A 22,550-nucleotide genomic window follows, 5' to 3' on the forward strand; every position below is an offset into this window, starting at 1 on the left:
ATCAGAGCCTAAGAAACGTTATAAAATTAAATGCAATTAAAAAAAAAAAAAAAAGAACAGGTACCCAGGATTGCACCGTGTTCCCTAAGCTATAACATCCTGTGCCTGATGTTTATGAAGGGCATTCGTGACCTTTGTCTTATGAAGTGATATTGATTTTTAATTTCTCCTTGCACATGAAATAATTGGCCTAAGTTTAGAATGTCTATCTTTGAAATTGCAGGTCAAAGTTGCCACATTGAAGCACCCAGTTAGTAAGCTGCAAGTATGTGCACTATACGCGTTGTCATAAAATACAAATCATTGACACCATCAGCCATTTTCTAAAAAGTTGGCACCAAGGAGAAAGGGAGGCACGAAGGGAGCCTGCGGGGTAGGCAGCGACCATTGTGGGCCGGGGAATTCTGGTTTTGACCCGTTCTTTCCAACAAACTGCCTACGAGAGAGTTCTGGGCTCTTTGGCGAAGATTTCCAGGCCACTGGAACACACTGCGGCCTTGTTGTGGTTAACTTCCTTGTTCTTTCGTGACATCGGGTTCACATTTTCCTTTTCCCACAAACTGGGTTAGGACAGGCTTCAGTCTCCAGACTCTTAAAGGGGAACAACAGGTGGAGATACACAAAGAGGAGAACCGAGGGCTCGGCCACAGAGCCCAGGAGGTGGCGCCGCCTGTCATGTGACCCTCATGCGCTGGCGGCTGGGCACACCACGTGACTCTGGCGTCACCCCGGGGAGTCTGCGCACTGGCATCGACTGAAAGCCTTCATTCCCGCCTTTCAGCTGACCTGGAAGGTTCTGAGGAGGCGAACTAGGTCAGTCATGAGAAGCCAGCAAGAGGGCGGAAGAGGGCGGAGAGAGTGATGGGCGCAGAAAGAAGGCAGTGAGGGGGAGGAGGGAGCGTCCCGTCAGGGTCTCTGTGGGAAAGGGAGGAAAGGCACGGGTGGTGTGGGAAGAAGTGGCCTGAGGGGCCGGAGTGGAGTTGAGACCAGGTGGTGAGGCGGGAAGAGCTGTACATACAGACAGCGGGAGGGCAGCGCTTGGCGGCGGCCAGCTCGGGAAGCCTCACCTCCGCGAATGCTGTTAGTCACGGGGTGAGGACTAGCTCCTGACCTGGCCTGGATTCGGCCGAGGTCAGGCTGTTGTGACGGAAAAACTTAAAAAAATTAATAGGTTAGCAACTTAGGAGTTTTCATGTGACGCATGCACACATCCTGTCGCTTTGAGAGAGGAGAGGAAGAGGGGTGAAAGGGACGAAAGAAAAGCCTGACTTTGACTTTTAACGAATGATGTTTTGCCACCTCCAAGGCCAAGTTAGCACGCCCTTGTATTTTCTACGAATTACTGCTAATCACACTTAAACCTTCTAAAGGCAATGGCAGAAATAGAGAATTTATAAAACAGACATTGTGTAGGGGAACGGACAGGTTTATTATTTCCAAGTCCACACAGCCCTTACAAAACAAAGCATATGGAGAACTTGAATATGACAGGACTCTTCATCTCTCCATGTGGAGACCACCCTTTACAGGTTCCAACTCTTTTCTTTCAGTTGAAACTGAATCCAGAAGATTTCTGGAAAAACCACCTTCATAGTTTATGGGAAAGTAATTTGATGCTATATTAAGGTATGGCAGGACAGTAGAATGATTTCAGACTAGAAGAATAAGATCTTGTTTCTGACATGTCTCAGCATTGGTTTGGATTTGCTCAACACTTTCTGTCTGTTATCTTATTTGTTAAAAAAACAAAAAAAAATAAAAGAAAAACTTGAATGAAATGGACTGTCAGATCTATCTCAACACTAATATTTTGTGAAGAATCTTAAATGAGGTAGTCCTTTAAGATGTACCCAAGAGACATTTGTGTATAGAGAGGTTAATTGAAAATGATGAGAATGGTGGGTTGGCTGCAGGTGACCTAGGATGCAATAGCATGGAATTTGAACTTGTGAGCCTTGATAGTGGAAGTTATTTGACCTAAGTAGGAATGCAGTAATCAAAGTTTGGAAAGATTACTCAACCAACAATTTACGGAATAAGAGAAGGGAGGGATTGAACTTAGGTGAGTGCCAGGTAAAAATTAACAGCAGTGATAGAAGTGCCAAAAAGGGGGTGGGGGGCGGCACAACAGAGCTGTAGCATGTAGTTTGTAGTTGACTTTGGCATTGCTCTCAGTTTTACAGTTCCTCCCTCCAGAATATGATGGCAAGTCACCTTGTAAAACCTGACCTTAGAAATTGCAAGAGGCCAAGAGAATCAGAGGTAAAGCTGTATGTCCCTGGTGGCTAAATATTTTATCCTATTTATGTGCTTAACTTTCTTTCAGTTAAGAAAGCTATGCTGGTGAGTGGTATTTAATGTTTTCATATTCCCAGGGCTTGGATTCTTCTAGCAGAAACTGTGTTGACTCTGGCTGCCTTTTCTCTGAGTATAGATCTCAGAAAGGGAGCCCTCTTTGGTGGCTTGTAATCTCTGTGGCACATAGGACTTAATTACCTTGCTGTGCTAAAGTACGGGAGTACTGTGCTTACTGATTTTTTTTTTTTAAAGAATGGTGGCTCTTGTCCTTCACTACTATTTCCAGCAATTCATCTATTGCATTTGGGAACCTGCTTGCTACCTTGAATATTATCTTATAATGTTTTGCAAGCCTTTTGCTATTGTCTGTGCTGTAGTTGCCGGAGCTAGCATTGTGCCACAGCAGGTTAACTGGCCCCTTGCAACCTTGGCATCCCATATCAGAGTGCGAACTTGAGACCAGGTCACTTCTTCCCATCTGGCTTCCTACTGATGTGCCTGGGAAGGGAGCGAAAGATGGCTCCATTCAAGGCCCTTGCCCATCTGCATGGGAGACTAATGTGGAATGCCTCGCTTTTCGCTTTTGCCTGCCCTAAACTTGGTTGTTATGACCATTTGGGTTATGAACCAGCAGTTGGAAGCTCTTTTTCTATCTATTCCTCTCTTTCTTTGCTGTACTTCTCAAATAATTAAATAAATCTAAAAAAATTTTAAAAAACCCTGTAATTGATGTATTACTGTGAAAACCCCTGTTGCTTCGAAATGTGTTTTTCATGAAGGCATTAAAACTATATCTAAAATAAAAACAAAATTAGTATGTTGAACTGTGATTTATAGGCCTGAAAGTTTCCTTGAAAATAAAATTACAAAGGAGTAACTAGGTCACTAAATATATATTTCTAGCATTTTGCCTTTTCTGAAAAATATTTTATTTGCCTTTAAAAATGAACAGACAGTATGTGTATGTCCTAAGGATTATACTGACCATATGCCTGATTTTACTTTGTTTTGTTAGCCTCAAATGCCAGATAGTCCACAGCTGTCTTCTCTTGGAAAATCAGATTCACCTTGCTCTGAGAGTTCTGGACTATTTTATAAAGATGAATCCCTGGAGAAAGATTTGAATGGTGATGTATAAAAATCTTATATTTCTGTATATTAATTTTGTTATTCACAGTTTTAAAGGTTTTCATTTTATAACTTAATGTTCTTTTTAACAGATATGAGTAAGGAAATTAATTTGATGTTGTCTACGTATGCAAAGCTCTTAAGGCAAGTACTAATATATTTTCCTGGGTCTATATGTTAGAAATAGAAGTTTCCTTCTGGAATCTCTGTAATTAAAAGTTTAATTCCACAGTTACATGGAATTACAACTGGGATTTTAAAAATTCTGTCTCAGTTTCATATAATGCATTAGTTGATTTTTTAAGGAAGTAATTAAATTTTTCCACTAAACATAGCTTATATTTCTATTAGAGTTAATACTAGACTGAATACATATTGGTCTCTAATTAGATGACATTGCTTTTTAAATTTCATGTAAATGCTTCTTTGAGAAAAATGTCAGTTCATGAAATTAATGATATTAGGAAATTGAGGATAAATATTTCATATATTAGCAGTTTATCAATATATATTTGAAAACTGAATTTAAATATTTCATTGACATGAGATTATCATGTTTTAAGGTAGTTTTTAAAAATATTGAAGTCATTTGAATGATGGCTTGTGCTGTTGTAAAAATAATGTATATGACTTAATATTAAAGTTGTGACATTTAAGATATACTTCCTGCTGTGTCAGGAGACTTTTTGAGTGTCACACATGCTAGTGGGACTGATTTATCTTTCTCTTGAAGAGTATTAGCAAGGTAATGAAACTCTTAGGTGCCCAAAGCCATTGAAATGAAGTAGTGTATGAAGTAGTGAAGAAGTTGGTGTAATAGAAACTGTTGCCATGATGGTACGAATAGTCTTTCTAACAATTTGGTTTAATATAAATTTTTTTTCTTATTAGTGAGAGAGCAGCAGTAGATGCATCTTACATTGATGAGATAGATGGACTCTTCAAAGAAGCCAATACTATTGAAAATTTTCTAATACAGAAAAGAGAATTCTTGAGACAGAGGTTTACAGTTATTGCAAACACGTTGCACAGATAAAATGTGTATTTAAATATAATTTAGAAAACCCATCCTTGTTGTAATGAAAAAATGATGTTTATGCTTGGGAAGTTCTCTTATTAAAGAAAATGTACTTCAACCAAGAAAGGGTGACTCCTTAAATTTCTTTTCTAGATCTAGAAGGGGGCTTTAATATAACGCTGTACATTAATATAAACTATGTGGCTTTCCTTTAGAGGCTTAAATATTTGATATATTTTATAAAATCATAAATTATTTAAGTCATTGGATTATTTTCTTTCCTTTTCCCCTTATTTTCATAGCCTTAAATTTCAAAAAGAGAACCAAGTTATTGATTATGTTAACCAATATTGCACCTTTTCTCTTAGAGTGTTTGTTTATACAGCACATACATTTGGAAATCATTTTAAAATGTTTTTCATGGTCAGTATTAGAAAAGCATATTAGAAGCTTATGGGTAATTTGTCCAGTTTCTCAATAGGTAACAAGATGTAACTGTACTATTGTCATTTTATTATTTTTTTTTTGCTATTAGTTATTATGTATGATTATTAGCAAAGTTTCTTGGTTTAAAATTACTTTCTTGTGGTAAAAATAGTAAAATAAAAATCAGAAATTACTAATCAGAGCCTTGTATGAGTTGGCTTTTTATATATCAATGTGTGTGATTATGGAATTACATTTGGAAGCTTTAGCCAAAAAGCTGATCTGTGGTCTGGAATAACGATTATGATGCAGGAAGTGAAGAGATTAGCTTACACAAGACAACTTTGGCAGGTAACTGCTTTTATGATTTAGAAATTGAATTTGGACTAAGGATCTGTACTCACTTAGCTATAAATTTCTTTTTCATTAAGATTTAATTATCTATTTTTTTAAAGGTTTATTTGTTTTTATTGTAAAGTCAAATATATAGAGAGAAGAGACAGAAAGATCTTCCATTCACTGGCTCACTCCCCAAGTGGCTGCAATGACCAGAGCTGAGCTGATCCAAAGCCAGGAAACTTGAGCTTCTCCTGGTTCTCCCACACTGGTACAGGGTCCCAAGGTTGTGGGTTGTTCTCTACTGCTATCCTAGGCCACAAGCAGGGAGCTGGATGGGAAGTGGAACAGCCGGGACATGAACCAGTGGCTGTATGTAATCCTAACACATGCAAGGTGTGAACTTTAGCCACTAAGCTATTGCACAGAGCCCAAGATTTATTAATTTTTTTTGGAAAGACAGGTATACAGAGAAAAGGAGAGAGAAAGATCTTCCATCCACTGATTTCACTCCTCAACTGGCTGCAATGGCTGGAGCTAAACCTATCTGAAGCCAAGGGCCAGGTCTCCCATGCGGGCACAGAGTCCCAAGGCTTTGGGTCATTCTCTACTGTTCTCCTAGGCCTCAAGCAGGGAGCTGGATGGGAAGTGGAGCAGCCAGGACACAAACTGCTGCCCTTATGGGATCCCAGTGCATGCAAGGTGAGGGCTTTAACCACTAGGTACAACATTGGGCTCTCCATTTTTAAAAAAAAAAAAAAAAAATTTATTTATTTGAAAGGCAGAGTTGGAGACAGAATGAGAATGACACAATGATCTTCCATCCACTAGTTCATTCCCCAATTGGCCACAATAGTCAGGACTGAAATAGATCAAAGCCAAGAGCCAGGAGCTTCTTCCAGGTCTCTAAGCATTTGGGCCATCTGCTGCTGCTTTCCCCAGGCCATGAGAAGGGAGCCATGTAAGAAGCAGAGCACCTGAGGCTTGCATTGGCACCCATGTGGGATGCTGGTATCTGTCACAGGCAGTGGCTTTACCTATTATACCAGCTCTAAAATTTCTTCTTTGGATATAAAGTACTGTTATGCTATTATTGAAAACTTACTTTATGCTTTATAACTATATGAGATTACTTCATCATTCAGATTCTTTTTAAAAATGCACAGCATTTTTGTGCATTTTTTGGTCAGTATGAGTTTAAACATATTTATAAACAGTATCACAAGGGCTTGATATTTCTAAAGGGAGATAGCTTTTGAATTCGTACAGTATTATTTCACCTATTACTGTTTAAAGCCTTAATGCTATACTGTGCAAATATTCATACAAGAAAAGGACAATACAAGTAAAAAAGTGGCCGGTATATTAGCACTAGTTTGAGTTCCAGCTGCTCCAGTTTCCATTGAGTTCCCTACCAGAACACCTGGGAACACAGTTTTAAGTCCCTGGGCCCCTGCACCCATGTGGGAGAACTGGAAGAAACTCTGGTTTCCAACCAACCGAGCTCCAGCCATCGCAATCATTTGGGAAGTGAACCAATAGATGGGAAATCAATCCTTCTTTCCTTCCTCTCTCTCTCTCTCCCTTTCTTTTCTTTTCTTTTCTTTCTCTCTCCCTTTCTTTTCTTTTTTCTTTTCTTTTTTTCTTTCTTTCTTTCTTTCCTTCTTTCTTTCTTTCTTTCTTTCTTTCTTTCTTTCTTTCTTTCTTTCTTTCTTTCTTTCTTTCTTTCTTTCTTTCTTTCTTTCTCTTTCTTCCTTCCTTCCTTCCTTCTTTCCTTCCTTCCTTCCTTCCTTCCTTCCTTTCCTTCCTTCCTTTCTCTCCCTCTGTTTAACACTGCCTTTCAAATAAATAAGTTTTTTTTCTTCACTGGAAAGGCAGATATATACAGAGAGGAAGAAAGACCGTTCCTCCACTGGTTCACTGCCCAAATGACTGCCACTGCTGGAGCTGAGATGATTTGTAACTAGGAGTCTGGAGCTTTTTCTGGGTCTCCCACGCAGGGACAGGCTCCTGGCTTCAGCTCTGCTCAGCTCAGTTCATTGTGGATATTTGAGGGGTGAGCCAGTTGATGGAAGCTCTTTCTTTATCTTGTCTTCCCAGAGTAAGTATAACTTTCTAATAAAAACAAATAAATCTTAAAAATGTTCATCCAGTTTTAAAGATTTATTTATTTTTATTGCAAAGTCAGATATACAAAGAGGAGGAGAGACAGAGAGCAAGATCTTCCCTACGCTGATTCATTCCCCAAGCAGCCACAATGGCTAGAGCTGTACCGATCTGAAGTCAGGAGCCAGGAACTTCCTCCAGGTCTCCCACGCGGGTTCAGGGTCCCAAGGCTTTGGGCTGTCCTCGACTGCTTTCCCAGGCCACAAGCAGGGAGCTGGATGGGAAGTGGGGCTGCCAGGATTAGAACCCGTTGTCCATAAGGGATCCTCGCATGTGCAAAGCAAAGACTTTGGCTGCTGTGCTACTGTGCTGGGCCCCATATAATATTACTTGCTATAGTAGGTATCAGTACTATTCAACATTCTATTCTTTCTTTTGGAAGTTCACAAAATTGATTCAGTCATTTCCCTCGGCATTCATTTGTTATTGATTTGATCATTTCATTTGGTTGAAAAGGATCTGATTTTAAGTTATAATGCATTTTCTATTCCGAACAGGTGCCTTCCTGTTACAAAAGTATATAAAAGTGTTTGAAAGTCCAATGTTTAAGGCTCATCTCTTTCTAAAATAGATTTATGTATTTATCTGAAAGGCAGAGTTATGCAGAGAGGCAGACAGTGATTTGTGCATCCATTGGATTACTCACCAAATGACTGCAATAGCTGGGAGTAGGCTGGGCTGAAGCCAGGATACCCTCTGGTTTCCCACCAGGGTGGCAGAGGCCCAAGCTCTTGGGCCATCTGCTGCTGCTTTTCCAGCTGTATCAGAAGGAAGCTGGGTTAGAAGAGGAGCGGTACCCATATAGGATGCTGGGCTTACAGGTGGTGACTTAACTATCTGTGCCCCTTAGCTGGATGCCACTCCCCCGCAACTTCTGTTCTTTTTTTTTTTTTCCTTTTTTAAAAATCAAATTTGGTGACTTGGGTACCATCCAGGTAAAAAAGAACAACTGTTTTGTAACAGAAAAATATACTCTTGTAGAAATGCCATTTTCCTTTAATACTTTTTTTTTTCCCCATAGAGACTGGATTCCTCCCTCCTTCAAAACTCTCACTCCCTCGACAGATTTTCCCCACGTTGCTACAGTAGTATAGTCCTTCATAATGAGTCATGACTCCATCAGTCTGTTATAATTAATACTTTCAATACCACTGATTTCTCTAAAGTTCCACCCCTTCAAAATTATTTACTCACCTTTGTACTCATACTACAGGTACCTCTATGAAATACTTCAAGATTTGGCCTTCTGATAGTTTTCTTTCTTTTTTAAATATCATCTCACTGATTTCTTCATTTTAAATATTATTTTTACATACTTGAAAGGCTCAGAGTGATGTTCTGTCCACTGGTTTATTTCCCAAATGCCTGCAAGAGCCAAGGTTGTTCCAGGCTGGAGCCAGGAGTCAGGAATTCTATACAGGTCTCTCAGTGGGTGGCAGGGATTAAAACACTTGAACCATTCACCCCTGCCCCCCAGGATGCACATTAGCAAGAAGCTAGAATTGGGAGCAGAGCCAGAACTTGAACCAAGCATTCTGTGTCATACTTGCTGCACCAAATACTGGGGCTAGCCTTCTCACAATTTTAACCACTCTGTTCTTGAAATGTACTTAACTCTTTATTAGGAAGACATAATATGTTGATATTTAAAGCATCTCTAAGGCAATGTTATCTTTAGGAAGGGGATTGAAAACTTTGGATTGGATTTTTGATAAGAAAAGGGAAGGTATTTTAGGGAGAAAAAATATAATATTTGATACACTGATGCTGAAAATTGCTTAAGCAGTAAAATCAGAAAAACTGGTCTGTTTATTTTTTGTTTTTAAAAATTTTACTTTTTTTGTTGTTACTATTTTATGATACAGTTCAATAGGCCCTGGGATTTCCCTTAACTCCTCTCCCATTCCCTCCCACCTCACTGAGTTCCCCTATATTATTACTATAGTATAGTTCTTCATACACAGTCACATGTCCCCATCATTGCAGGCATGGACAATGGCAGAGTCCAGCTTTCTGTTGTCAAGATATAGTAAACAGTTTCATTGAGAGTCCATCTTTGTCTGGAAGCAAAAATGCATACTGCATTGTATCCTTACATCTGGATATGATAGTCTCCATTACGATTATTGTACATCTCCTTAAATGAAAAGCCACAATACAAAATAAACAACAGGAAGAAAAATGGAAGTTAAATAATACTGAATGACTAATGTGTCTCTGAATTAATAAACTGGTATGTTTATAAATATAGAGTATACCTTTAGAAGTTATAAAACTTCATAAAATGTAAGAGATGGGGACGGTAGATAAAGGATGAAAGGTAAGGTATGAACCAAATTGTAAGATCTTTTATTGGCAGGATCACTGCAAAGACTTAGTGGCTGAAATCCTTACCTTACCTGCCCAGGATCCCGTATGGGCTTGTAGCCTGGGAAAGCAGTAGAAGAGGGCACAAAGCCTTGGGACACTGTGTCTGCACAGGAGACCTAGAGGAAACTCCTGGTTCCTCCTGGGTTCAGTCACCTCAGCTATAGCCGTTGTGGCTAGCTGGGGAGTTAACCAGTAGATGGAAGATCTTCCTCTCTGTCTCTCCTTCTCTCTGTATATCTAACTTTCCAATAAAAATAAGTAAATACTAAAAAAAAGAGAGAGATCCTTTATTGGCAATCTAAATTTGGACCTTGGTCTCTATTTTAATCTTGCTGAGATGAGAAAGAACAATTGAAATAGATATGTGGCATCATGACAGAATAAAAAATGAGAAATTTAGAGAGGGAGACTACTGTTTACACTCCAACCACAATATTTCAGATTGCTGATCATGTGTATGCAGCCTCTGGGGTACTTGCCAAGGAAATTAACCAAGAGATTACAGCTGTTTTGCAGCTCAGCCCTTTAACCCTTCCCCCTCCCCCATAGTCAGTGAGCCTGGGACAGACCAGGAAGTATGTCTCTACTGCTCAGCAGTACTTACAAAGGGCAGTGTGGGAGGCTTTAGCAATCACAAGATCTGTACCATTCAGCACAAAGAATGCTTTTTCAAACCTTTCTCCAGTTTGTCAGCAACTTTTCTACCATTGCAGTAGGTTTCCTCACTGTGGTGATGCACCGGCTCCCAGGTAGGGGATTTGTTCCTTTTTCTTTTCGTCCTCCCATCTACTTCCTCCATGGCCAAACTTCTTAGAATTCTTTGCTTGTTTCCTGAAGGTTATGGAGGGGTTCTGAAGCTTTCATTGGTGTGTGAGGCACAGATGGGCAGCCAGAAGTTAAAGGAAGACTCAGTCAGGATTTATTTCTTTGTCGTCAGGGAAACTGTCTTCATTGTGTATTTTACAGAGCACATAAAGGCACAATTCAGGATTTAAGGATTGTGTTGGCTTTGTGACAGGAATGCTCCCTAGTCACACTTTTTCCTGGATTGAAAATCATGGCTGTTTACATTCTAATGTAAATATTTTTCTGTTTGCTTTCTAGTAGTTAAGACAGTTTATCTTGCAGTTTTCTATTAAAAAATATGATTATTGGACTTTGTTTCATGAAATTGGTTGAAATAGAGCTATGAAAAATCATACTGATTAGGACTACAACTTTTTTTTTTAGATTTATTTATTTTTATTGCAAAGGCAGATTTACAGAGAGGAGAGACAGAGAGGAAGATCTTTCGTCTGATGTTTCACTCCCCAAGTGACCGCAATGGCTGGAGCTGAGCCAGTCCGAGGCCAGGTGCCAGAAGCCCTTCCGGGTCCCACGTGGGTGCAGGAACCCAAGGCTTTGGGCTGTCCTCGACTGTTTTCCCAAGGCACAAGCAGGGAGCTGGATGTGAAGCAGGGCTACCAGAATTAGAACCGGTGCCCAAATGGAATCCTGGCATGTTCAAGGGGAGGACTTTAACCACTGAGCTATTGCGCTGGGTGCAGGACTACTACTTTTAAAATTACTTAATTTGGGAATTCAGTGCTTGCATATAGAAATTGATGTGTTAGGTTTTGTAGGAAGAGAGAAGACAAAAACCAGACCCTGAACTGGCAGTAAAGGTTACAAAATCTATACATTATTGTCATACAGGCAAAATCAGGGCCAGAGAGCTACAGATGCTGTATGGGTTCTAACTAAGGAGAATATGTTTGTGGAGCAGGTGGAAACAATCCCTTGAATTGGATAAGTGAGTTAGTGAAATGAATTTTGCCTCAAGAAGATGGGAACTATCCCAGGTGGAGAAAATGGTGTGATTATGATGAGGATAAGAGAATGGGGGAGTGGTGGAGTTAGGCTGGGGTGGAAGGTGTGAATAGCAGAACTGAAATTGTCCAGGATTTTCCTTAGTATCTGGTGGAGCAGCAGAAGGTGACCCAGGTCCTTGGGCCCCTGCCATTCAGATGAATGACCCAGAAGTTCCAGTCTCCTAGGTTCAGCTTAGTGTGGCCCTGGCCATTGTGGCCATTTGGGAGTGATGCTGCAGAAGATCTCCGTCTCTCCTTTCCATAACTCTGCCTTTCAGATGAATAAGTAAATAAACCTTGAAAGCAAAAAAAGGAGTGACTGATGAAGTTAAAAGCCCAGCTGTGATTGCTGAGGCAAACTGCTGAGATTAGAGCACAGGTCTAAGGTCAGACCTGAGGTAACCATTCATGACATGATAAGAGGAAAAGGAGCCAATAATGAAAATAACTTTGGTAAAGTATTAAACTATGATGACAGACATGAACAGGAAGTATCAACCTCTTTTTATCACCATTTTATCATCAGAAAACCTACATCTCACAGAGATTAAGGAATTTATGCAAAGTTGCCAGTCAGGTAGTGGAGTTGGCATAAAGCAGAGTGGTCAGGAAGTAGGAAAGTTGAAATAGTATAACATCTCTGAGACCAAGGACAGAGAGGTATTTAAGGAAGGATTGACAATAATCTCAGGCACTGTAGAAAGCTTGAACAGGTATAATAGATTGCCAGTGGCGTGCTGTGAAGTATGGAACATTCAGGTATGAAAATATTTTAAAATTCTCAAATATCCATTTTAGACTCATTTGTATATGAAACTGTTAAATAAATGAGTTCTCATAAAATACTAAGTGTTTATCTTGTTATTCTTGGTGTTTCAAAAAGTTTTGCTTTCAATCTTATATGTAAGAAAATAGTTGGATATCTTGATTCCTTTTGGTCTAAATTAAGAACCAGTTGTCTTATAAGTACCACGTGCTAACCAATTGTACAACTGGAGCTACAAGAACCAGCTGTCATAACCATTATTTGTAAGTGCATACACAAGTACAAACAAATACACACTCAGACTCAAAGGATAACAGTAAAATGTCAGACAGAGATGGGTCAAGACACAGCAATGACTCCTGTCTCCACTTCATTTATTTATTTTTTAAGGTTAATCTGTTTGTTTGAAAGGCAGAGCTAGGGGAAGAGAGAGCAAGCTTCATCTGCTGGTTCACTCCCTAAATGGTCACAATGACCTAAGCTGGACAAGTGTAAAGCCAGGAGGTAGGAGCTTCTTCAGGATCTCCTATGGGAGTGCAGAGGCCATCTTCTGTTGCTTCCCAAGGCACATTAGCAGGGAGCTGGATTCAAAGTGGAACATCAGCGACTTGGGCTGGCATCCATACTGGGCGCTCTCTGTGACTTTACTTACTATGCCACAGTGTTGGCTTCTCCTGCTTTCATTTTGATAAGACAGAACACAAGCAGTATTTTGCAAGGTTTTGGAGGGTTGTTTCCCCTTATTGATAATATTTTTCAATGAAAGTAAGCCTTTGTTTTGGTTGTTTTTGCTTATGCATATGAAAGCTCCAAGGATAAGCAAATAAAAACAGACCAGCAAGTTGCTTTTGTCTAGTCCTGGTTGATCAGATAAGAACTTGGCATGATTAGGAGCTCTTTTGAATTGTTTAATTCCTGTACAGCTCCCATAAGCTATCAGCTACCCCATGGAAGGAATCATTCCTTGTAAACTTCTTACAGCAACATTGGCATTCTGCTGGTGGACACTCGGGAATGTGAGTCATCTTGTGTCAAAACAACATTTTCTGCAGGCTGAAAACCAAATCACAGATATCGCTTTGGAAACACTTTTCATTGTGTGTCCTTTGGTGCTCATCCAGGCCTTGTTTCTGGCTAATTGCCTTGCTGCCCTTGGAACAAGCACATATATGGCTTTCCTTCGCTGTGAGTATGAATATGCATCTTCAGCCCATCACTTACACTAAGCAGGAAACCCATACACTGACAAAATATTCCTTCACAGGGTTGCTCTACTGCGTGCCCTCAGATATGAGCTCTCAGAGTCCTTATGTTGGCAAATTTCTGCTTAAAATATGGGCTCTTTCTTTTTCTGCTGTATGTGTTTATATTAAATGACATAATGATTATGGCACAATTATTATGGCATGAACTAAATGCTTTTTTTCCTTGTAAACTTCTGCCACAACATTGTTCCATCCTTTTAAAAAATTTTTGTTTTGTTTGTTTGAAAGAGAGAGAAAGAAAAAAAGAGAAAGATCTTCCATCCTTTGGTTCACTCTGCAGATGGTTGCAACAGTTGTGGCTGAGCCAGGCTGAAGCCAGGAGCTTTTTCCTTGTCTTCCACAAGAAAGACAGGGGCCCAAACACGTGGGCCATTTGCTGTGGCTTTGCTCAGGCCATTAGCAGGGAGCTGGACTGGAAGTGGAGCAGTGAGACTCATACCAGTGCCCATATAGGCTGCCAGGACCGCAGGCAGTGACTCGGACTGCTATATCATTGATGCTGGGCTCTGTCTAACCCTTTGTAAAGATGAGTTATCCATTTGTAAACTCTTGGCTTCCTTGGAGCATTGTCCCTGTAAAATTTTTATAAAGCATCAGTGATTCCACATCCTTCTACCCCATAAACTGCATCATAAATTTGATGTTCTTACTTCAATTTTACCAGAATGTTGCTTTGAAAAAGGTTTTTTCTAAACTGATATTTTATCCTTCTTGGAACCTCCAACTACAGTTACTAAGAGTTTGTTTTGATACAAAAAATTTCAAAATGCACGGTTAGCTTTCTGTAGTGCTTATTTTCTGTGAAATTTTTAAAGATCCCTTCTGTCTTTTAAAATTTTTGCATAAACTAAGTTATTGCTTGTAGCCTTAGGTATAAGAGCCATTATTATCCTCATCTTAGAAAACTTAAAACAGGGGTGGGTCTCAGGACGGGGCATCTCATGCCTGGATCTCAGACGACAGCCACCATGTGCATATGGTGAGCTGTCCCCGGGCCTGCCTGGGCTCTGGAGGCTGCTCCCTTCGGGGTGAGTACACTGAGTGGGGAGGACTCTGTGGCTGGTGGCTGGGCAGATCAGGGGCCCACCCACCACCCTCATTGGGCGGTGAATGGGATTTGGGAAGGGTCCGACCTTGGGCCTGGGAGTTTAAACTTCCAGCAGCCAGCCACCATGTGCACATGGTGAGCTGTCCCCGGTGCCCAGTGTGCCATTTGGTGCCAGGTTCCGCCTTTTCTGGCTGCCCGGCCGGGGAGCTCTGGAGTTTGGTTCTTTGAATCGCTGCTTAGGTAGCTCCAGGTTGAACCCGTTGTGCTTCTAAGCTGTGAAGCAATCGTAAAGGTTCCCAATGACAGTAACTCTTCCTTTGAAAAACTTGTAATCACTGAACAATGCTGACCACCAAATACCAGTCCATGCAAAAGCTATGGCTTGGGTCTTGTCCTACAGAATCATATCCTATTACCTGACATGATGATGGATCAGGAGAAGGGTCACATTAAGCAGGGCCATTACATTGACTAGCACTCGAGAACCATAACTGGGGGTAGATTCTGTAAGGGACGTGTAGGCCAAACCTTGTGGAAATTCTAGCCCCACTGGTTAGCTCAAGAGTTGGGATGGTGATGGACTTAGCTAGGTGTGACCAAGGAGCCTGCCATCAATCACAGGTAAAGGAACCCCCAACAGTCTGGACTGGTCAGGACAGCAGCACCCAAATGTGCATCCTGAATAGGGTGTGGGGTGGGCCAGGCTGCAACGTTCACCAGCTCATACAAGGCCAAATGGAAGGCCAGACTGCGCCGGGTACTGGCCTAAACTCAATGGCATGTAGAGAACTGCGTCTGGGAGTGGATTAAGTGGAGGATCGTGAGAAACTCCCTTGACGAGTCATAGCTCCCACTGGTGAACATGTGGACCAGACCTGGGGGTTGGACAAACTGGGCAAAGTTGCTCCAACAGCTGGGTAATGTGTCAATTGGTAATGGAACAGGGTGGACCGGGCAGGACTGAGCAAACCTTAGCCCACAAGCAAAACGAGACCAGGAGGGAGCACAGGTCATGCCGAGCTAGGCTCTTACACTTACTGGTTTACATGAGCCAGGAACGCTAAGCCACAGTGTCTAAGGCATGGGTCGGGACAGGTGAGGGACTGAGCCAAGCTGAGTCAGAGCAACCACTGGCATGCACGTGATCTATGGCTGGGAACTGGCCTGGTTGAGAAGCTAAGGGGACAACCCTAGCTGGGTTGAGGCTCTCACCAAGGGGGCGCATGGCCTGGAATGAGGGCTGCGTTCTGAATGGGAAACGGTTGTAGTCTCCCTTGGCACAAATGTGTACTGGGATTGGATGCACTGCGCTGGGCCAGACTCGAACACCCTCTGGTGTCCTGGAACCCAGGGTAGATGTGGGATGGACTAGTCAAGGTCTCAACCCCTACTGAGCCATGCGTGAGCAATATGTGGGTATGGACAAGCCATGGCTTGGGCTGAAACATCCAACAGCAAGGACCAATTTGGGTTGAAGGCCAGTCAGGAAAAGCCACTGTTCCTGCTGGGACAGGAGGTGAACTGACTAGGGCTGGTTCATAGACCCACTGGTATGCGCAAAATCTGGTATTGGGAGAGGTTCTGATGGAGGAGCCTAGGCAACTCCTCTGACAGGACACAGACCCGGCAAGAAAGGAAAGCGCAGGAAACATGATAGGAAACAGCCCAGAACAGGCCATGGAAAGTTTCCCACTGGCATACATTTGGCATGGGTCAGGGGAAGACCAGGCTGAATCTGTCCACGTCATCCACTGGCAAATCCAAGTACCAGAACAGTGTGGGTCGAGCTGGGTTTGGTCGTTACAAAGACCAGTGCACAATACGGAATGCCAAGGTGAGGTTGCCTGTCCCGGATGTGACTGCAGCACCCAACCAGCACACATGAGAACCAGGAAGGGAGGGGGCGAAGCAGGCAGGGGAATAAGGGGTGGTTCCTTTGCTGGACAGCTACTCCCACTGGAGAGCATGAGCTGGGATGGGGGCAGACCAGACTAAGCAGGGCTATAACACCTGTACGCCTCATGTGGACTAGATCAGGGAAAAGCCAGGCTGGACTGATTATTCCTGCTGTTGCAAACAAAATTAGAGTGGGTAAGGGTTGTTTGGGCTTAGCCACAGCATCAACTGGCAGAAGCTGGCACTGGGGGCTAGTTCTGTCAAATTAAACCACAGAATTACCTGGAGAGAGCACAATCTGGGAGTGGGAGAGGCCTGGGAGGGAAATAGTGGGCTCCTCCCTCTTGGGTTACCACTTCCACAGGAGGGCATGAAAACCAGGACAGGGGCTGGGGTAGAATGGGGTGTGGGACAGACTGGACTACTGCTACACATACTGGCAAACCAGGGTAGGGGACGGGCCTGATGGGGGTTATTGTGGGTCGCTCCCACTGGTTTATGCAAGGGCCGAGTATTTGCTGGGCAGAACCAGGCTGGACTGCAACACCCATTGATTCCAGTGGAAGTCGGGGCTGAAAACAGAACCAACCCAGCAATTGCAACCACCAGCTGATCAGGGCAATGGACTGTGCCGGGCCCTGTACTCACTAGTACATTCCAGAATTTGGTCTGAGAACACCTCAGACAAAATTTCTTTAGAGATCTCCCCAATTGAAATGCTGGACTCAGAACCCTAATCAAGAAAAGAGAGAAGACAGAACAGGTCAATCAACCATCTCAGTTATATGTTGGCAGCGAAATATGGGGCAAACAGAGACTCTATGATGGGTTATGTCAATCAGTGGATTCTTCAAAGACCTCATAGTGCTTGGAGTGGCAAGATTGGCAGTGAAGCATAACTGTTGAACTATCAAAACCACTTGAGCAAGAACCTCGGAGCATACTCTACATGTGGGACCTGGGAAGGGTGGGAAATTGGGTGGGCCTTCTCCCTTAATACTCCCCTTTAAACATGAAGGGAGCAATATGGCAATAGTAGTCTTACCCACTTTCCTATAGCCCTTGAACCTTTTACCCTAATTAACTGTGTGAAGATTGTCCAAAAAAAAAAAAAAAAGTTAAAACAGGAGAGAGAGGTTACTTGTTTGGAAAGTGACAAAGCAAGATTTGAACCCAAACAGTCTGAGATGTGGCACCACAGAAGGAGGCTTAATATATTGTGCCATGGAGTCAGCCCCCAACCCAATTCTTAAACAGTACACTTTGCTACTGTAACAGGAAGTAACATTTGAGATAGATCGTGGACAACAGATAGAATTCTCTAGCAGATATGTCTTGAGAAGAGGTATTCTGTGTGAAAGTGAATTCTTTTTTTTTTTTTTTGAAAATCAAGAAGTGGTTGGGAATGACTGAATTGTTACATCCAGGAAACAGGTTTACTGTGCTCCAAACGGAATTTCTGAAATGTTTGAAATAAATTGGAAAATAGATATAATATTTTTAAATTGCTAAAAGCATGCTCATCTCACTTCTTCATAGGAATTATGTTCCTACATGTTAACTCTTTTTTCTATTGTAGACTTCTGTATCATTGTTAAGCTTTCACAAAATGGAATATAAAATTATATTTTATAGTATTTACTCAGTTGTACATTTATCCATTGTGTGTATCAGCTACTGTTGCCTTGTGAATAAATATGAAATACTAAGGGAAAAAACTCAGCTCTTGATTATAGAGTAAGCCTTTTTACTTCTGTGGCTTTTGGATTTTGGTGATTTCAGATTGGGTATAACTGTATAATCCTTCTCCTAGAAGAAGTCACACACATTAATGTAAGTACCACTAAAATAGAAGAAATTAAATTGAACATCCCACTAAATTCACAGAAATCCCTATGTAATATTTTGAATTGTGTTCTGATGTATCTGAAGAACTGGGGTCCATATAATTTTTGGAATAATAACAAAATTATACATCTAAGCTTAGCATTAAATTTATTCTAATAAAAAGGCACGCATTGTTCAGTTACGTGAATTGATAATTGTAATTGAAGTTCTGAGTAAATTCTTAGGCCTATTTGTCCTGAAAAAAATACAAAATTTGTTGTGGTTCAACAATCCAGAACTAAAGTATTAGTGGTCTGAGGACAAGGTTGGAGGGAAAGGAATTTGGAGACTGTAGTTGGTGTTAGGTTCATGTAACCCTAAAGCTGCCAGTTAATAAGATATTGTCTGTGGAGACATAAGATGCTTACAGAAGCTCTGGTAAAATAATTGTGTGCTTTTGGTTTTCCCCTTCACAGTCCTGAAGAAATATGTGGGAAATAGGAGTCCTCATCGGAAAGCAGCTGTCTTGGGGCAGCGACAGAACCTGCCCTGCATTGAGCCACTGCTGAGCACCGTGGAGGAGACACCCCTGGAGGTCTCTGCTCAAGTCCGAGGACAGTTCCCTAAGTGGCTCAGTGGCTATCTACTTCGGATTGGACCTGGGAAATTCGAATTTGGAAAAGACCAGTAAGCCCAATCCACAGAGTAGCCATTGATGCATACTTTGTCTTTGAGGCTGACATGGCCTTTTCATCGATTGGACGATAGCAAGGAAAAGGTAGCCTAGAGGTGAAAATGGGAGATTCAATTTTTCTTTAGATGTTCTGTTTTCACCACTCTGCAGAATCTTGTAAATCTGAAGCCCTCTTCTGGTTTGTGTTAAAAGAGAAGAGGTATCAGGAATACACCATGTGACCATGGAGCTGTTTCACCGCAGGTTCCTGGAGGAAGGGCAATGCCCTCACGTTGTAACTCTTCCTGCAGCCAGTCTTCCCCACAGACACCGTGATCTCTTTCAGTTCCTCAAATGGGCACGTGTATTTTTGCTCAGCTTCTTGGCTTTAGTTCTCTCATCTGTCTTCCTGGATCTCCCCAGTCTAGTTCCCAGTCAAAATACTAGCACGAGTTACTCTCCACCCACTACTGTTGGTGTCCAGTAGTTGTTCACTCGTTTAATTGTGTGAGCTGTGTTTCTCTAATAGGTAAAGTTCCATGAGGATAAGGCGTTTTTGTAGTTCATCCTCTTCCCCTAGTTGTTTACAACAGTGATCTTATAGCCTGCATAGCCTTAAGTAAACAGATATGGATGGAAAACAATCAATAATACCTTAATATATCATTTATCTATTAGGGTCATGAAATGATGGCCAAGAAGAAATCTGTTTCATCTTAAACACTTTCAAATATCAGAAGACATTTTTTTATTCTAAAAGTTTTTACCTGTATAAAACATTCTGAAATATAGGAGAGGAGAAGCGTGTGCCATCTGACACATCCTCCATTAGCTTCACTGTATTTCCAGTCATTATTTTCAATAATTAGTCATTTTATCTGTCGAATTCTCCCCCCTGCCTTAAAAACACTTCACTTTAATCCTTTTAAATTCGTGTTGTAATGTAATTGACTGAGAACTAGAAATGTGATTGAGATGTATTTCTTAGTATCTCAGACATTTTCATTACACTGGACCTGTTGCGTTTTGTCTTCACTGAATAACAAAATTATAAACAGTCTTTTTCTAGAGTTTTATTTATTTGTACTTGAAAGGCAGAGTTACAGACAAAAAAGGAAAAGCAGAGATAGAGGTCTTCCATCGACTGGCTCACTCCCCAGATGGCTGCAATGGCTAGAGCTGAGCTCATCTGAAGCTAGGAAACTGGAACTTCTTCCAGGTCTCCTGTGTGGGTGTAACGTACCAAGCACTTGGGCCATCCTCCTCGCCCTGCTCTGCTTTTCCAGGCCATAAGCGGGGAGCTGGATTGAAAGTGGAGCCATGCACTTGAACTGGCACATGAACTGGCACCCTTATGAGATGCCGGCCCTGTAGACAGAAGCTTAGCTTACCACACCACATACTGGCCCTAATAACAGACTTATAAAATGCAATGATTTGAGTATTTTCTTTCTTTTTTTTCTCTCTCTCTTTCTCCCTCCTTCCCTCTCTCTTTATTTTTTTTTCTTTTTCTTTTGGCCTTTAGTTTTGCTCAAGTGCTGCACAAAGGGTCTTAGAAGTGGTTTTGGAAGCCAGCGTGCAGATGGGGAGGACAGTCTTGCACTGAGAGGAGGGGGGGCTTGGGGGTGCAGAGAAAGAGGGTGAGTGCACTGGCCAAGCCACTCTGCTGCTTTCTCTGTGACATGTCTGTCATGTCAAGTAGAATAAAGAATAACAGTTAAGAGGAAGGAGAAGGAAGCAAAAGGGGAACGGGAAGGTGAGATAACTCCTAGTCCAGCTTCTTGCAGAAATCATGTGGTGTTTTCTGTTGCTGCAGGAGGAGCCCCGGTGTACTGGTAAAGCCAAGCCACAGAGCCGAGCTAATGCACAGAGGAATTTTAAGAGAAACGTCTTTGGGGGAGGTGTGGATGATATAGCTGGGTCGTCACAGGTGCCAGCTCTGTCCTCCCAGCTGGGCTTCTCAGAGCCAGCAACAGTACAGAGCTAGAACAGCATCTTACCCTGGGTTAAGAATCCCATTAAAGTGTCCATGTTGTGGCTCATCAGGTTAAGCCACTACCTGTGGTGCTTGGAGGTCCCAGTTCCACACTCCTAGCTTTGGCCTCACCCAGCCTCCAATGTTGCTGGCATTTGAGAAATGAACTAACAGATGGAGGCTCTCTTTCTGTCTGTTTCTCAACCTGTCTCTTGTCACTCTTTCAACTAAATAAATCTTTCTAAAAAAGATTTATGTATTTTTATTGGAAAGACAGATTTACAGAGGAAAGGAGAGACAAAGGTCTTCCAGCCACTGGTTTCCTCTCCAAGTGACCATAACAGTCAGAGCTGAGCTGATCTGAAGCTAGGAGCTGGGAGCTTCTTCCAGGTCTCCCACATGCGTGCAGGGTCTCAAGGGTTTGGGCCGTCCTCAGTTGCTTTCCCAGGCCACAAGCAGGGAGCTGGATGGGAAGTGGAGCAGCTGGGTTACGAATCGGTGTCCACAAAGGATCCTGGTGCATGCACTAGGCTATTGCACCAGGCCCTAAAATAAATTTTAAAAAACAAAATGTACCTCAAGTAAGAGGTTACTAATAACTTCCATCTAAAGAGGAGAGAAGCAGAGTTTTAGTTTGGTGGTTGGCTTTCTAGAATAGATTAAAACAGAGGGTCAGGACTGAATGAAGCTTGTGGTAACTCACTCTGTGAGAATACCCCACTCAGTTGTGAAAGTCTGTTCACTCTTTTTTTTTTTAAGATTTATTTTTATTATTTTTTTTATTGGAAAGGCAGATATACAGAGAGGAGAGACAGAGAGGAAGATCTTCCGTTCGATGATTCACTCCCCAAGTGAGCCGCAACGGGCCGATACTATGCCGATCCGAAGCCAGGAGCCTCTTCCAGGTCTCCCACGTGGGTGCAGGGTCCCAAAGCTTTGGGCCGTCCTCGACTGCTTTCCCAGGCCACAGGCAGGGAGCTGGAAGGGAAGCGGGGCTGCCGGGATAGAACCGGCGCCCATATTGGATCTCGGCACATGCAAGGCGAGGACCTTAACCACTGTGCCACCGTGCCGAGCCCAAGTCTGTTCACTCTTAAAGGATCCATGTCAATTCAGACGTAATAATGACACACAATAGGTCTTTCTACAATTAGATTGCGTAAACAATGATGAACTGAGGACACCTTTTTTTTTACAATTTCTCAAAATTTTATTTATAGGAAGGGAACGTGTTTCATATATTACATGCATATAGTTTTAAGAACATAGTGATACTTATCACATCTCCTCTCTTCCTTCCTTATTTTTCTTTTAATTTTTGCAGTGACACATTTTCAGTTTACTCTATAATCAGAAACTCGATCCTCAGCCTCTTCATATCTCCCACTCTCGTAGGGCACGTCCAGCCATGATTCTGATAGTCTGGCCTCCCAGCTCCTGAACCCTCCCCACCGCAACCATTGCCCACTTTATGCTAATGCAACAAGGCCAACGACCCTGTTCTGCAC

The 22,550-nt window shown here is 42.0% G+C and overlaps 2 protein-coding genes across 5 annotated transcripts in view; both read left to right on the forward strand.

Moving 5' to 3' along the window:
- The first annotated feature begins 547 nt into the window (after positions 1-547).
- On the forward strand, positions 548-5,341 carry TEX12 (testis expressed 12). Of its 2 annotated transcripts, XM_040977254.1 has the most exons (5): positions 548-813; positions 2,176-2,262; positions 3,314-3,425; positions 3,519-3,570; positions 4,318-5,341. In XM_040977254.1, the coding sequence occupies exons 2-5, from the start codon at positions 2,200-2,202 to the stop codon at positions 4,460-4,462; spliced, it is 372 nt and encodes a 123-aa protein (XP_040833188.1). In that variant the 5' UTR covers positions 548-813; positions 2,176-2,199; the 3' UTR covers positions 4,463-5,341. The 2 variants fall into 2 exon arrangements, with proteins under 2 accessions (XP_040833188.1, XP_040833187.1); XM_040977253.1 differs by lacking the exon at positions 548-813 and having other exon boundaries at positions 2,087-2,262.
- A 5,036-nt stretch (positions 5,342-10,377) lies between these two features.
- The window catches only part of BCO2 (beta-carotene oxygenase 2), a 33,630-nt gene continuing 21,457 nt past the window's right edge, over positions 10,378-22,550 (forward strand). For 2 of the 3 annotated variants that reach the window (XM_040976961.1, XM_040976962.1), the window contains exons 1-2: positions 10,391-10,491; positions 18,871-19,081. In XM_040976961.1, coding sequence (XP_040832895.1) covers positions 10,404-10,491; positions 18,871-19,081 — 299 coding nt within the window. In that variant the 5' untranslated portion in view covers positions 10,391-10,403. Of the gene's footprint in view, positions 10,492-18,870; positions 19,082-22,550 lie in introns of all 3 variants that reach the window. The other variant, XM_040976960.1, reaches the window with a different exon arrangement.

This window comes from Ochotona curzoniae, unplaced genomic scaffold (genome assembly GCF_017591425.1).
Source record: "Ochotona curzoniae isolate NIBS_2020 unplaced genomic scaffold, NIBS_Ocur_1.0 contig_2723, whole genome shotgun sequence".
Classification (NCBI taxonomy): Eukaryota; Metazoa; Chordata; class Mammalia; order Lagomorpha; family Ochotonidae; genus Ochotona; species Ochotona curzoniae.